Raw genomic sequence first — 14,803 nt, forward strand, 5'->3', positions numbered from 1 at the left:
CCTTGACGTTGGGTCACCACGCTAGGATCCTGTGTAGCTCCAGAGTCGGGGCCCAGTCTGTGAGGTCACCTGCGAATGCGTCCAGCAGAGCCAGGAGCCGTGTGCATCCGTGAACTGAACTTGGAGCAAGAACAGGGGCTCAGCCCTTGTTTAGCAATTTTCTCGAGCTGGTTCAGACCCTCAGTGGTGAGGCTTCCCCCCTCCCCTGGGCAGCAAACAGCCTCTCCCTGGGACTTCCTGCTCAGAAGACTGAGGCCTGCACTCAAGCACCAAGATCCACTCAACACCTCTCTGACGCTGTCGATATGCTATCAAAGGAGCGTCAATGGTTCATGGAAAGAGTATTAACTAAGAATTTCCCATAAACTTTTTGAAGCCCCCATGTACAACCTAAATAAATGGTGAGAGCCAGCAGCACCTGCACAGTGCTGAGACCACCACCTACTTGATGAGCACTGTGTGGAAACACCTCAGCAACCTGTGCGGGTCAGCCTTGCCCCAAGTGAGCCATGTGCAACTGCAACTAAGTGACAGAGAGAGCTGCAGGAAAACAAACACCCCCTCACGTACACCCCAACTGGCTCGACAGACAGCAGGGCCGGTGCTGTGGAGCAGTATCCCATGTGGGTGCTGGTTCAAGTCCCTGCTAGTGTGCCTGAGAAAGCAGCGGAAGATGGCCCAAGAGTTTGACACCTCTGCACCCAGGTGAGAAACCTGCATGGAGGTCTAGGCTCCTGGCTTCAGCCTGGCCCAGCCCTGGTCATTGCGGCCATTTGGGGATTGAAACTGCAGATGGAAGATCTCCCTCTCCCTCTATGTAACTCTTTTAAATAATCTTAAAAACAAACAAAAAAAATTTGTCTAATGTTGTTCTTAATGTCACCTTTTAAAATTTCTCTTCCATCCTTTTGTTATGTGGAAGCACAGGGACCCAACCTCTCTAGTCCTGAAGTCTGCTCTGCAGCTTGGCCAGCAGCCACACAGCGGGTACTCTGGCCACAACCACACAGCAGAAAAGCCTACCACGACTGTTCCCCATGCTCTGAAGCACTGCTGAAAGAAGCAGGTGGGAAAGCACACCAACAAACTGACACCCTGACGACACCAAGTTCAGAGTGCACCCTCCCGTGACGTACCTAGATCAGACTACCCCCTGTAAGAGCTTGCAGTTCGTAAGCCATACACTTGAAGAGAAAGGCCAAATCCCTCCCATGGGCATTCAAGACCCCCTGTGCAGACTCACTATCTGAACCCACTTTTCCCCTGGGCCCACAGATCCTCACCTTCAAGCCTCTGCATCTGCACCTGCCCTCTCTCTGCTAGGAAGCCCAGCCTGTCAGCTTCAAGGACAACACGCCTATCAGCCATTGACAGCAATGCCTTTCACGCCCTAACAAGACACCCAGGAAAAAATGGTCTTTGCATGACCACACGTCTGCAGTGAAGGCCTGAGATTCAATGGCTCCACAATGCCTCCCCTGGTGCCATCCTGAGCCTCTCTGGATAGACCAGGTCCTTCAAGGTCAAGGGCAACAGACCTATGCATATCACTGAAGCACCAAGTACAACCGAATGCCACAAAGAAGTGCAAACATCTATGCTTCGATAGATGAGGACACAGCAGGAAGCTACAGAGAGCAGTACCTCAACAATTCAAATATCACATAAAGGACGCAGGAAGAGAGACCAGGAAATGAACCCAAGGGACAGCTGCTGGGGCACAGGGTTAAGACACCACCTGGGAAGCCCACACACACCCCATCCAACATCAAAGTGCCAGTTTGAGTCTCAGCTCCCAAGTTCTGGCCACCCATGTGGGAAACCCAGATGGAGCTCCTGGGTCCTGGCTTCAGCATGCCCCAGCCCTAGCCCCAGCCCCAGCCTTTGTGGTCACTGGGGGAGTGAATGCCTTTCAAATAAAAAAAAAAAAATCTTTAAAAAAATTTTTTAGACCAGTCCAGGCCAACTACTCTGAAAACCCAACTCAATATTTTGTTTGGGGGGGGCTGACATACTAATATAGCTGCCAGTTTGAATCCCAGCTGCTCCACTTTTGATCTAACTCACTGCAAATGTGCCTGGGAAGCAGCAGAAAATGGCCCAAATCCTGAGCCCCTGCACCCACGTGGAAACTCAGAAGCTCCTGGGTCCTGGCTTCAGCCTGGCCTCGCCTGTCATTGCAGTCGTTTGGGGAGAGAATCAGCAGATGGAAGATCTCTCTCTCCTCTCTGTAACTGCCTTTCAAATCAATCAATCAATCAATCAATCCTTATATAAAATTTTTGTTTGGGACAAAGACCATTTTATTATCTCAATCTGATCACAAGTATCAAATTCCAGGACAAAGAGACTCCACAGTCTTGGGTGATGTCATCCCTCAGGGCAGGGGAGCAAGTACCCTATGGCCACAGGAAGTATTCCCACAGGCAAGAAGCCAGCATTCAACTCTTGGAACAAACTTGACAGGTTCATCAGAGGTGTGAGATAAAACACCTTGCCAGGTCACAGACATGCCATCTTGTTCTTACCACAGACACCCACAAATTAGTATTTGTGGCAAAATGACAGTATTTTTTTTTAACATACAAAAATGAATCCAGTCCTGGCAGCAGGAAACTAGTCCTATACAGGTATGAATTTACAACCCCGCATTCTAAGCCAACCTGGCACCAAGCTATAGGCAGTCACAGCAAGCCCAGGAGCACGTGACTCTTCATTAGCAGCCTAGGAAGATATGAGAAATCATCCAGGTTACTTCACCATGCTCAGGGAAAAAGAAACACACATCTCTACCAAACAGTGCCGGCATCCCACATGGGTGCCAGTTCGAGACCAGGCTGCTCCACTTCTGATCCAGCTCTCTGCTGTGGCCTGGGAAAGCAGAGGAAGAAGGTCCAGGTCCTTAGGCTCCTGCACCCGGCATGGGTGATCTGCAAGAAGCTCCTGGTTCCTGGCTTCAGATCAGCTCAGCTCTAGCCATTGCGACCACTTGGGGAATGAACCAGCAGATGGAAGACCTCTCTGTCTCTCTCTTCAACTAACACTATAGGCAATCTTGCTAGGGCCTTACAGATACGAAGAACACAGCTGCCACAAACTACACAAAAAAGCTGAAAATCTTTGGGCTCCACCCACAGGTGTCTCACAAAGACAGAGGCAGCCTCACATCACACAGGATGACAGACGGGGGGGTGGGGGTGGGGGTGGGGGGTGGATCCATGCTAGAAACTGCCTTTAAGAAAAGCCACTTTCTAGCCCAAGAACGGTCAATCCCTTCACTAATGAAGGAGTAAAGCTAACAGATTCTCAGAAAACGAGAAACTGGCCTGCGATCTAATCCAAACAGGAACAGCTGCTCTGCAGCCAGATGGTTCACACTACCCCAGGCCTTCCACCGTCAGATCTTCCTAGTCAACCCAGCGTGTCCACAGGCAGCAGCAAGCACAGTGTCCTGAGGCAGGAGACTCGTCCCCAAGCCCACACTGTCAGAGAAACGTAGCAGGTTTAATTCCCACAGCATACAAAAGCCTTATGCCATTTTCCTAAAATGACTTGAAGAGACAAAGAAAAATCATGCTACTACTATCAAGAAGAACTTAAAGGGCCATATGTTTTTAGTTTTGTCTAGGAAACATACAATTTTTTAAAAGCCTAAGGAAAAACAGCTGCCTTGCCTAAGAGCAAACCTCACTGCGAGAGAGAACGCTGACAGCCTGGACACTGGGCCTTCTTACCCGCTCCTCCTCTCCTCTGCCAAGGGCCTCCCCAGAGCTTCCAGGCATTCCCGTCTCGTTCCTGGCAAACTCTGTCTCCAATCTTCCGCCCATGCCACACTTCACCTCTGGGGAAAATACTACCCTAGGCCTTTCAGGAATACCACTGTTTCAGACAAAAGCTAAACAAACTACAGACAGAAAACAGCCACCACCAAGTCAGGAAGTCTAAGTATTCCACAGCAAACCATTATTCATTCTTTTTCCCTTAAAAATGAAATTCACCATAAGTGAATCCCTGAAAGCCTATCTTTAGTCAATAAAGAATAGGACCAATTTACAGCTTCCATTCCAGCCACACGAAGGGTTCACCAAGCACTCTACTGCAGTTAACTGGTATGTGTGTGTGTGTGAGTGTGTGTAGGTGGGGGTGTCACCTGCAGAGCAGGCTGAATCAAAGGGAAGCCACAGAAGAGCATGCCCGCCACTATAGCAGCTGCCACATCGCACCTACTGGACACTTGGCTCATAACCCCACCAAGGGCCTTCCATGTTCTTACAAACCCACCTGCATTACCACCCACCAACCACTGTCCTTTACACAGAAACTGAGGCTCAAATGATTCCCAATCTGGTCAACATCACATGCTGGTATGGGGCAAGAAAAAGACTGAGACCTCAATCTAATGCAAACACCCATGTTCTTTTTTTTTTTTGACAGGCAGAGTGGACAGTGAGAGAGACAGAGAGAAAGGTCTTCCTTTGCCGTTGGTTCACCCCTCAATGGCAGCCGCGGCCGGCGCACTGCGGCCGGCACAACACCGCGCTGATCCGATGGCAGGAGCCAGGTGCTTTTCCTGGTCTCCCATGGGGTGCAGGGCCCAAGCACCTGGGCCATCCTCCACTGCACTCCCTGGCCACAGCAGAGAGCTGGCCTGGAAGAGGGGCAACCGGGACAGAATCCGGCGCCCCGACTGGGACTAGAACCTGGTGTGCCGGCGCCACAAGGTGGAGGATTAGCCTAGTGAGCCGCGGCGCCGGCCAAACACCCATGTTCTAATACAGAACCCATCCATACAGAAACCCATCCAAACACACCACGCCGCAGGAGTGGTGTCACCTACGTAACGTGATATGGATAACTCGTCATTTTTTATAATGTCTTAAAACAAAGCTCTCAGCTTATGTGGGTAAAGGTTGAGCACAGCTGGCCCCTTTCACAGATCCTGCTGCCAGCTACTTCTTTCTTGTATGTCCATCTCATGCAGCTGCAACATGCCTCCCTCCTGTGCTGAGAAATCCTTCAAGAAGTGAGTCTGATGAACCTCGGTACTTAGACAGCAGCTGGGCACGTGCCACCTGAGGGGCACTTGTTATTGTACAACTACGAAAACTCCTTACGTGCAGCCCTCACATCCTTTCAGTGATGGACAGGTCCAATAGAGGTGTGGAAGCAGGCGGGCATCACAAACTAATAGGGGCTCTGGCAATGGGTGACTTAGCAGTCAAGAGGATGAATCAACCCAAATGAGCCCCTCTCCGCCCCCTGGGTCAGCAATGTGCTGGCTGCTGGCAGCACATCTGACCTGTGCAAGCCTAAGGGTGAGAGGCAGTGGTCACTCGCTGGAGGGAGTGAAACACTCCCAGAGTGGCATCGCCACAGAGCTCTGCTGCTCTCCTAGCCCTGGTAAGCCAATGGGACGCTGGCACACTTCTCAGAGGGGGCAGCCATATGTAGCCCTTAATGTGCTAGTAAAAGCCTCAGAACTTCCCAATGGTCAGCAGGGCCTAGAGTTATGGAAACAGTGTACAAACTCCAATTTACTGAAGCTGCACATGTGGAAGGGGGAGTTATTTTCACTGCTAAATATTACATTAAACTAGTCTTTGATGTTTGACAGTCTTTTGGTTCAAAACACTTTAAAGCCAATCTATCGAGATTTGACATATATTGTTTGGCCTGAGAACCTCATTTAAAATCAATATATAGTTGGGGCTGGCATTGTGGTGTAGCAGGTAAAGCCACCACCAGAATCCCACAGGGGTGTCAGTTTGTGTCCAGGATGTTCCACTTCCAATAGAACTCCCTATTTATGTCCTGGGAAAAAAGATGATGGCCCAAGTGCTCAGGTGCCTGTCACCCATGTAGGAGACCCAGATGAAGCTCCTGGCTTCAGGCTGGCCCAGCCTGGGGGAACTGCAGCCATCTGGGGAGTGAACACACAGATGGAAGACCTCTGTCTCTCCCATTCCCCTCTAGTACCTCTGACTCTCAAATAAATCAATCTTAAAAATGAATAAACGAATAAAACTAGTCTAGTGTCTGCACCTGCAACCCTACCGCATGCATTATGGTCACCAATTAGTAACGTCGAGGGCAGCTGCTGGGCAGTGGTTATGACAGTGCCTGGACGGCCAGCAGACCACAGGGAGTGCCTGGGTTCAAGTGCTGGCTCCCCTTCTGATTCTAGCTTCCTGCTAACTGCATACCTGGGCAGGTAGCAGTGACAGCTCAAGTGGGTTGGCTCCCTGCCACTCATGTGCCGTTGAACTACACTGAGTTCCTGTGGGCATTTGGGAAGTGAAATAAATGAGAGCTCACTTGCTCTCTCATATACTCTCTCACAAATAAATTGAAATTTAAAACATTAATCAAAGCAAAGACAGCTTCATAAATTCTTTTTCCACTGTGATTTTAAACATTCGGTGCACTCAGAGCCCAAGAGCTCTTGAGTTCATCTCACCCAAATCTCAGGACACAGATCAGGTGTGAGGAAGCTGCTGTTCCCAGCAACAGAGGACAGAGCACCACCCAAGAACATCCAAGCCCACAGCACCCCAAACGTCTGGTTCTCCACAGAGACTTTGCTCACCAGGCTCAGAATCTCAACTGCTGGATCACAGGGACGTGGTCCCACAGCGCAGCGCAGCTCCCAGACCTGACTCACCTTGTTTCCATCTACCCTAAATTGCAGCACTGCATTCAGAGCAACCATCCAAAGCCCCTGCAAAGGACTAGCACCCCAGACTTCTCAAGTTCTCAGTTCTTACTTAACTCCCACATACACATGACCCAGGCAAGCCCAGGAGCTCCTATGACCCGTCATGCTTGCCTCAGCACAATGCCTCCCGGCATATCTTAATCACCATCTTCTAGAGCAAGGTAGGCAACTGCTGGCCCCAGGTTATGTAAGGCCCACAAAATCATCTGCTCTGGCCCTGCCAAGGCAGCCACAGGCAGGACGAACAATCCAGTACATACACAGCAGGCTCCTTTTAAAGCTGATAATTCTGTATGGCCCCCAAATGATGTTATAAATATTCAAACAGCCTTTGCCCAACCAGGTTTCCTATCCATCCCAGAGCTAGGTGGTATCCATGAAAACAGCTAAAAACACCCTGCCTGCCTCCTTCCTGTGCGCAGGCAGAAATGCCTTTCAAGTCTGAGAGTTAAAGTACATCCTTGGTTAAGGTTCTTGCTTGCTCTATTTTATTTTCACATATAGGTTATTACAGAACAGCAAAAAAAAAAAAAAAAAAAAAAAAAACCAACACCTTAAACCAAGCTCTTGATGACCTCCTATGCCAGGAGAGTTTACATTTACAGAAGCAGCAGCCCTCCCACAGGCGGAGGTCAGGGTCAGCCAGCACACAGAGGACTTCAGAGAAGACTCGGGCCCACTCCACAGCCCTGCTGGTGCACAGGGCTAACGCTGTGCTGGAGGCAGTTCTAAAAGGCAGGATCGCAGCGTGACGAAGAGCCAGGCTCTGCAGCCAGCCTGGGTACACGTCCCGGCACCACAATGTACTAGCCATGTGACCTTAGGCAAGTCACTGTCTGTGCCTCGGTTTCCGGTGAAATGAGTAGAACAGTACCTACACGTCATGTGATTCTTGCAAGGACTAAATGAAACATGTTATTATTACAATTAGCACTATCAGCACATTTCTGTTAAAAGGCTGGGAGGGCTAAGGACTCCACGGATATAGTACATAAAATGTGCACTATGTAAATGATAAACTAAAAGAGTTTGCGGTTTTTATGAATGCCTCTGCCCACAACCTGCAGTTACCAGGGCAGGCAGACTAACGGTACCCACTCCATAACACTCCTGGGAAGGTAAAACACGAAGAAGCTCTCACACGTGGAGAACATGTTAAAGAGAGAAAAACAGTCACAGATACCCACATGACTTTCACTGCTGAAGGCAACAGCTTTTTAATTTTCACTCAACAATTATCGAGAGATTCATAACACAGATCATCTCGAGTTTAGTGATTCAATCTGGTTAAGTTTAGCTTTTGGAACATTTAAGGCCATTCAAAACATCTAATGTGGCAGAAAAGGAGGAGGAGATCATTTTAATTACAAGTAAGTCTGCAGCCTAAGGGACACCTAAGAGGCAGCAGCTAGCAAACGTGTCAACAGGAAAGAAACAGAATCCTTACCGTTTATCCTGCCCATGTTCATCCCAGATCCAAATCGCCCCATGTTTTCCATACCACCACCAAAGGGGCCCTCCATGGCTGCAAGAGAGGAAAACATTTTAATTTTAGCATCATCCCAACAAGTCCACTTAAACCAGCAGGGGAAAGAGAAATGTTTTCACATGTTTCACTTTGGGTGTTTTCCCCAAAGAACTGGCGGTTCCAGGGCTTTTGAAAAAATATTGCTGGTTCCCTTGTTTAAAAATCATCTTCCAAAGCTGATGTGATCCACCCCCACCAAGAGTAGAGAAGCAAAAAAGGTCCAGCGATGGAGTGATTTGACCATGGTCACAGGGCTAGCTAGTAAGAAAGAGCCAAGCGCCAAAACATCCATCACCGGACAGATGGACAGATAAGAAAAGCAATTTCTAGACTCAAACCTCCTGGAAACCAAAATGAGAATTTCATGCAAGGCTTAAGAGAAAAAAAAGAAAGGGAGTGGGGAGAGAAGACCACATCTAAAAGTGATTATATAAACACTGTTCTTACCTCCCATTTTATTTATTCCAAATCCTATGCCTTCCATTCCCATTCCTTAAAAAGAAAAAGTCAATGCAAACTAAAATTATGTCAAAGCAATAACGTTTAAACTTTAAAAAGCACAAGAAATTTCAAGTAAGCAAATGAACAAAAAATATCCCTGAGGATGCACATATTTTGTCAAGGAAACTAGAAGGGCCTGTTCAACTCCAACTGTCAAAAGATCACAATTCTAAGAAAACTAAGCCTTCAACAAAATATCATCACGTGGCTTAAAATTCTATAGGATTTACACTGTTTTTATTAAATAACCAAGTAAAAAAGTATTAAACATGAAATAATTAACAAATATAATCTATAAAACATTTACTTTTTATATTTTATGGAATAGGATTTAAAAATAACCCTATTAAAACTTACAACCTTCAAAATAATAAGCAGTTCCTTGAAGCTCCAAGGCTTCCCCCTTTGCACCTAGTCTTTCCTCTTAGGTGTCCATCACTGGATTGGTGGGGGTGGGTAGACTGGCAGAGCCCTGGACCAGGAGGCCAGTCCCAAAGGGGATCCTGGGAGGGAGATTAGGGCTACACAAAACTGGCAGTGGTAGTGGATGACACCCAGGTGGCAATTGCAAAGGATTCCAAGGCCTAAGTCTGTGGTCATAAAGGAAATATTCCTTAATGGTTTGAAAATACCTCCTTAAACAGAAATGAAACAATAAACAAGAAAATTCAAGATTATCCTTCACAGCTGGGCTTTCATCTGTGCGCTATCCCTTGTCTTCTTGAACAAAAAACTGTCCAGTCTTTTCCTGGGACCCACGACAGCCAGAAGGTCACACAGCAAGACCTACCCTTCTGCACCTACTGCTGCTCCTGCTTCTAAAAGCATCAACACCAGGGGGAGCCCAAGGAGCTCTGGACAGTAGATTCAAGGCATGGCAGCACTGCTGGGTCCTGTGGCCAGGAGACCAGCAGTCTGTCACTGAATGACAGTGTGACCTTGAGCAAGACCTACCCTCTGGCTTGCCTTTTACTGAGTGCCATAACACCTTCGCTCAGAAGGCCATTGTGAGAGGACAAAACAAAAAGACATAATGTCTTTTAATAAAAAAAGGATTCAACTCAGAACAGAATACTGCCTTTATCAAAACAAAGCTGCGAAGAACAAAGAGGGAATTTTCTGTCAATTAAAACTTTTATTCCATTTGAACTACTCAAGGTCTAATTATTCCAATAATTAACTTTAATAACTTTTATTCCCCCAGGAATCCCCCAAAGTGTACGCATTTCTCACCTGCAGGCCCTATGTTTCCCATACCAATGCCTTTATTCAAATGATTGGCATCAATAGGCTGCCCTCCAGGTCCTAACCCCATGCCGATACCACCAAGTCCATCTGGAAGGAAAATAGTGTGTCAGAAGTGTAGACTGGGGAGAAGTTTAGCCTAGAAGTTAAGATAACTGACCCCACACCTGAGTGCCTGCATTCAATTCTGGAGTTCAACCCCCAACTCCAGCGTCCCACAGGTGCAGACCCTGGGAGGTAGCACTGAAGGCTTGGCTGCCTCCCACGTGGGAACCTGGATTGTGTTTCTAGCTTCAGCCCGGGCCCAACTATTGGGGGCATTTAGGGGAGTGAATCAGCAGATAGAAGAACTCTGTTACTCTATCTCAAAATAAAAACAAATTTAAAAAAAAAAAGTTAAAAAAAGGTATAGATTAGCCTTACTAGAAAACCTTGCTACTTATAGGCAGTCTCCACAGGGTGTGCTGCAGCTACCATACTCCACTCCCCCAACCCCTTCACTAGTAAACACAGGTCCAATTCAGAATTCAACATGGGTACACTCAGTGCACTCCCTCCCTTAGGCATAATCTTATGCCATGTGGCATAGTGGGTAAAGCCGCTGCCATCCCATATGGACACCAGTTTGAATCCCAGCTATTCCACTTCTGATCCTGCTCCCTGCTAATGCACCTGGGAAAGCAGTGAAAGATGGCCCAAGTGGTTGGGCCCCTGCACCCACATGGGAGACCTGGAAGAAGCTCCTGGCTTCAGCCTGGCCCAGCTCTGGCTGTTGCGGACATCTGGAGAATGAACCACCATGGAAGACGTCTGTGTGTGTGCGCGAGTGTGTCTCCCTCTTTCACTCTTTCAAATAAATAAAATAAGGTGTGCGTTGTATATGCCAGAACAGCAGCAGCTAAAAATCACTTCATGTGAATGTTACCCAGAAGAACTAAGAACAATCTGGACAGTAAGAACCCTGAGGCGCCAGCACTGTGGTGGAGCAGGGAAAGATGCTGCCTGCAGTGCCGGCATCCCATACAGGAACTGGTTTACATCCCAGCTGCTCCACTGCTGATCCAGCTCCCTGCCTGGGAAAAGCAGCAGAGGATGGCTCAAGTGTTGCAGCCATTTGAGGAGTTAATCAAGGGATGGAAGCTCTCTATTACTTTTAAATAAATAAATAAATAAATCTTAAAAAAAAAAAAAAACAAGCACCTATTTGCTTCCCTAAATCACAAACTGACAAATGTTTGATGAAAAGGAGCCTCGGGGGCCAGCACTGTGGTGTAGCAGGTAAAGCTGCAGCCTGCAGTGCCGGCATCACACATGGGCACTGGCTCATATTCCAGCTGCTCTGCTCCCAATCCAGCTCTCTGCTATGGCCTGGGAAAGCAGTACCAGATGGCCCAAGTCCTTGGGCCCCTGCACCCACATGGGAGACCCAGAGGAAGCTCCTGGCTTTGGATCGCCACAGCTCTGGCCATTGTGGCCATATGGGGAGTGAACCAGCAGATGGAAGATCTCTCTCTGCCTCTCTGTAACTCTACCTTTCAAATAAATAAATATTTAAAAAAAAAAAAAAAAGAAGGAGCCTCAAGTCATCAGGTGGCAAGAAGTATAAATGTGCCCTGACAGACCAAAGAACTTTTCTTGTGGGGGAAAAAAAAAAAACCAAAGCTACACAGCAGCCAATCACCACACTGAGCCACACTATTCTCTCCATCTGAGTAGGCTGAGTAATGGTGGAGTTAGTATTCCTGACTGCAGATTCAACTCCTGGCACCCTCAACACCAGGCCCTATAAACACAAACAAGAACACAATACAGATCCATGTCTGGAACACGGCTCTAAGTAAACACAGTCTGACAAAAAAAGAGGAAGGAGGACAAAACTCCGCCACAGCTCCCAGGCACTGAATCTGATCAACATCCCTGTTTTCAAATGCACAGCAACAGCAGTGAGGGATCAGCAAGGTCACTCACTCCCCAAAGCACTGAAGGGGACCAGATGCCAGAGGAATGAGCTCCTGGGCACAGAGTCCTCCTCCTCCAGGCACCTCCTGGGGGAATCACTGCAAGTCATCAGTGCGACAATCTGCTTGAGAAACAGATGTGGTGAGGAAGTGTGGCCCTTCCCTAACAGATAAGATTTCATTTGTTTGAGAGGCAGAGTCACTGAGAGAGAGGGAGGGGGAGGGGGAGGGGCAGGGAGAGAAGTGCCTTCCATCCACTGGTTCACTCCCCAAATGGCTGCAATGGCTGGAGCTGAGCTGATCTGAACCCAGGAGCCAGAGCTTCTGAAGCCTTCCATGTAGGTGCAGGGGTCCGAGCACTTGGGCCAACCAACACTGCCTTCCCAGGTGCACTAACAGGGAGCTGGATCGGAAGTGGAGCAGCAGGGACTCGCACATAATGGCACCAACACAGGATATCACTGAGCAGGCCCCCATCTCTTTTTTTAAAGATTTATTTATTTTACTTGAAAGAGTTACACAGAGAGAGGAGAGGCAGGCAGGCAGGCAGGCAGGCAGGCAGAGAGGCAGAGAGGGAGAGAGGGAGAGAGGGAGAGAGGGAGAGAGGGAGGGAGGGAGGGAGGGAGGGAGGAAGGAAGGGAGGAAGGGAGGAAGGGAGGGGTCTCCCATTCGATGGTTCACTCTCCAAACGGCCAGAGCTGTGCCGATCCAAAGCCAGGAGCCAGGAGCTTCCTCCAGGTCTCCCACATGGGTGCAGGGGCCCAAGGACTTGGGCCATCTTCCACTGCTTTCCCAGACCATAGCAGAGAGCTGGACAGGAAATGGAGCAGCCGGGTATTGAACTGGCGCCCATATGGGATGCTGGCGCAAAGGCCAGGGCGATAACCCGCCAGCGCCGGCCCCCTTATTTTGTTTTCAAAATTTATTTATTTCAGAGGTAGAGTTATAGACAGACAGAGGGAAAGAGGGAGAGAAAGAAATGTCTTCCATCTGCTGATTTACTCCCCAATGGCTGCAATGGCCAGAGCTGGGCTGATCCAAAGCCAGGCGCTCCCACCAGTTCTCCCACGCGAGTGCAGCAGAACATGACCCAGGTGGTTGGGCCTCTGCATCCGTGTGGGAGACCCAGAGCTGCTCCTGGCTCCTGGCTGCAGACAGGCTCAGCTCTGGCCATGGTGGCCATTGTGGGAATGAAACAGTGGGTAGAAGTTCTATCTTCCCCTCTCTTGGTCTGTAACTCTACCCCTCAAATAAATCTTCAAAACATAAAATACAATAAATAAATCTTTTTTTTTTTTTTTTTTTTTTTTTTTTTTGACAGGCAGAGTGGACAGTGAGAGAGAGAGAGACAGAGAGAAAGGTCTTCCTTTTGCCGTTGGTTCACCCTCCAATGGCCGCCGCGGTAGCGCGCTGCGGCCGGCGCACCGCGCTGTTCCGATGGCAGGAGCCAGGTGCTTCTCCTGGTCTCCCATGGGGTGCAGAGCCCAAACACTTGGGCTATCCTCCACTGCACTCCCTGGCCACAGCAGAGAGCTGGCCTGGAAGAGGGGCAACCGGGACAGGATCGGTGCCCCGACCGGGACTAGAACCCGGTGTGCCGGCGCCGCAAGGCGGAGGATTAGCCTGTTGAGCCACGGCGCCGGCCAATAAATAAATCTTAAAACCCCATTCCTATGGGGCCGAGTTGTAGCACAGCAGGTTAAATCGCTGCCTGTAAAGCTGACATCCCATATGAGCACCAGTTAGTGTCTGCTACTTTTCTTTTAAGAATTTTTTTTTTTTTTTTGAGCCAGCGCCGCGGCTCACTAGGCTAATCCTCCGCCTTGCGGCGCCGGCACACCGGGTTCTAGTCCCGGTCGGGGCACCGATCCTGTCCCGGTTGCCCCTCTCCCAGGCCAGCTCTCTGCTGTGGCCAGGGAGTGCAGTGGAGGATGATGGCCCAAGTCCTCGGGCCCTGCACCCCATGGGAGACCAGGAGAAGCACCTGGCTCCTGCCTTCAGATCAGCGCGGTGCGCTGGCTGCAGTGCGCCTACCGCGGCTGCCATTGGAGGGTGAACCAACGGCAAAAGGAAGACCTTTGTCTCTGTCTCTCACTGTCCACTCTGCCTGTCAAAAATAAAAAATAAATAAATAAATAAAAAATAAATTTATTTGTACATAAAGATTTATTTATTTATTTGAAAGGCAGAGTTACAGAGAGGCAGAGAAAGAGGTCATCCATCCGCTGGTTCACTCCCCAAATGGCTGCAACAGCTGACTGGGCCAATCAAAAGCCAGGAGCCAGCATCTTCTTCTGGGTCACCTACATGCAGGGGCCAAGGACTTGGGTCATCTTTCACTGCTTTCCCAGGCCACAGCAGAGAGCTAGATCGGAAGTGGAGCAGCCGGGTCACCAACTGGCACCCTTGTTGTTGGATGCTGGCACGCAGGTGGCAGCTTTACCTGCTATGCCATAGCACCGGCCCCCATTTCAAATTTTTTGGCTATTATGAAACATGCTGTTAGGAACACTGATATTAAATGTTAGAATATATAGTTAATTTTCCTGGAGTACACCTAGGAGTGCAATACCAGGCTACATGATCCAAACAATCCATTCAGAATCTCCGTGTAGGGTGCTTGAGTTCCCTTTGCTCTTCCACCCCGAGGACACTTTTCATAATGCCTAACTGCATCCTCCACACCGAGCAGCCTCCTCACAATGCAGCCCTCACAATCCTCAAGTCCTAATTCCTCTGCTCATTTCTTTTTCTTTTCCTAAGATTTACTTATGGAGCCAGCACTGTGACATAGCAGGTGAAGCTACTGGCCTGATACGCCGGCATCCTATATGGGCATCGTTTTAATCCCAGCTG

At 48.9% G+C, this 14,803-nt stretch overlaps 1 protein-coding gene across 4 annotated transcripts in view; it reads right to left on the bottom strand.

Annotated features, from left to right (window-relative positions):
• HNRNPM (heterogeneous nuclear ribonucleoprotein M) overlaps positions 1–14,803 on the bottom strand; it is a 44,940-nt gene that overhangs the window by 5,122 nt on the left and 25,015 nt on the right. For all 4 annotated transcript variants that reach the window (XM_062178743.1, XM_062178742.1, XM_062178741.1 and 1 more), the window contains 3 exons: positions 9,978–10,079; positions 8,691–8,735; positions 8,163–8,240 (listed from right to left, as the gene is read on the bottom strand). In XM_062178743.1, the coding sequence (XP_062034727.1) occupies positions 8,163–8,240; positions 8,691–8,735; positions 9,978–10,079 (225 nt within the window). The remainder of the gene's footprint in view (positions 1–8,162; positions 8,241–8,690; positions 8,736–9,977; positions 10,080–14,803) is intronic.

The sequence above is a fragment of the Lepus europaeus genome, chromosome 20 (assembly GCF_033115175.1).
Source record: "Lepus europaeus isolate LE1 chromosome 20, mLepTim1.pri, whole genome shotgun sequence".
Classification (NCBI taxonomy): domain Eukaryota; kingdom Metazoa; phylum Chordata; class Mammalia; order Lagomorpha; family Leporidae; genus Lepus; species Lepus europaeus.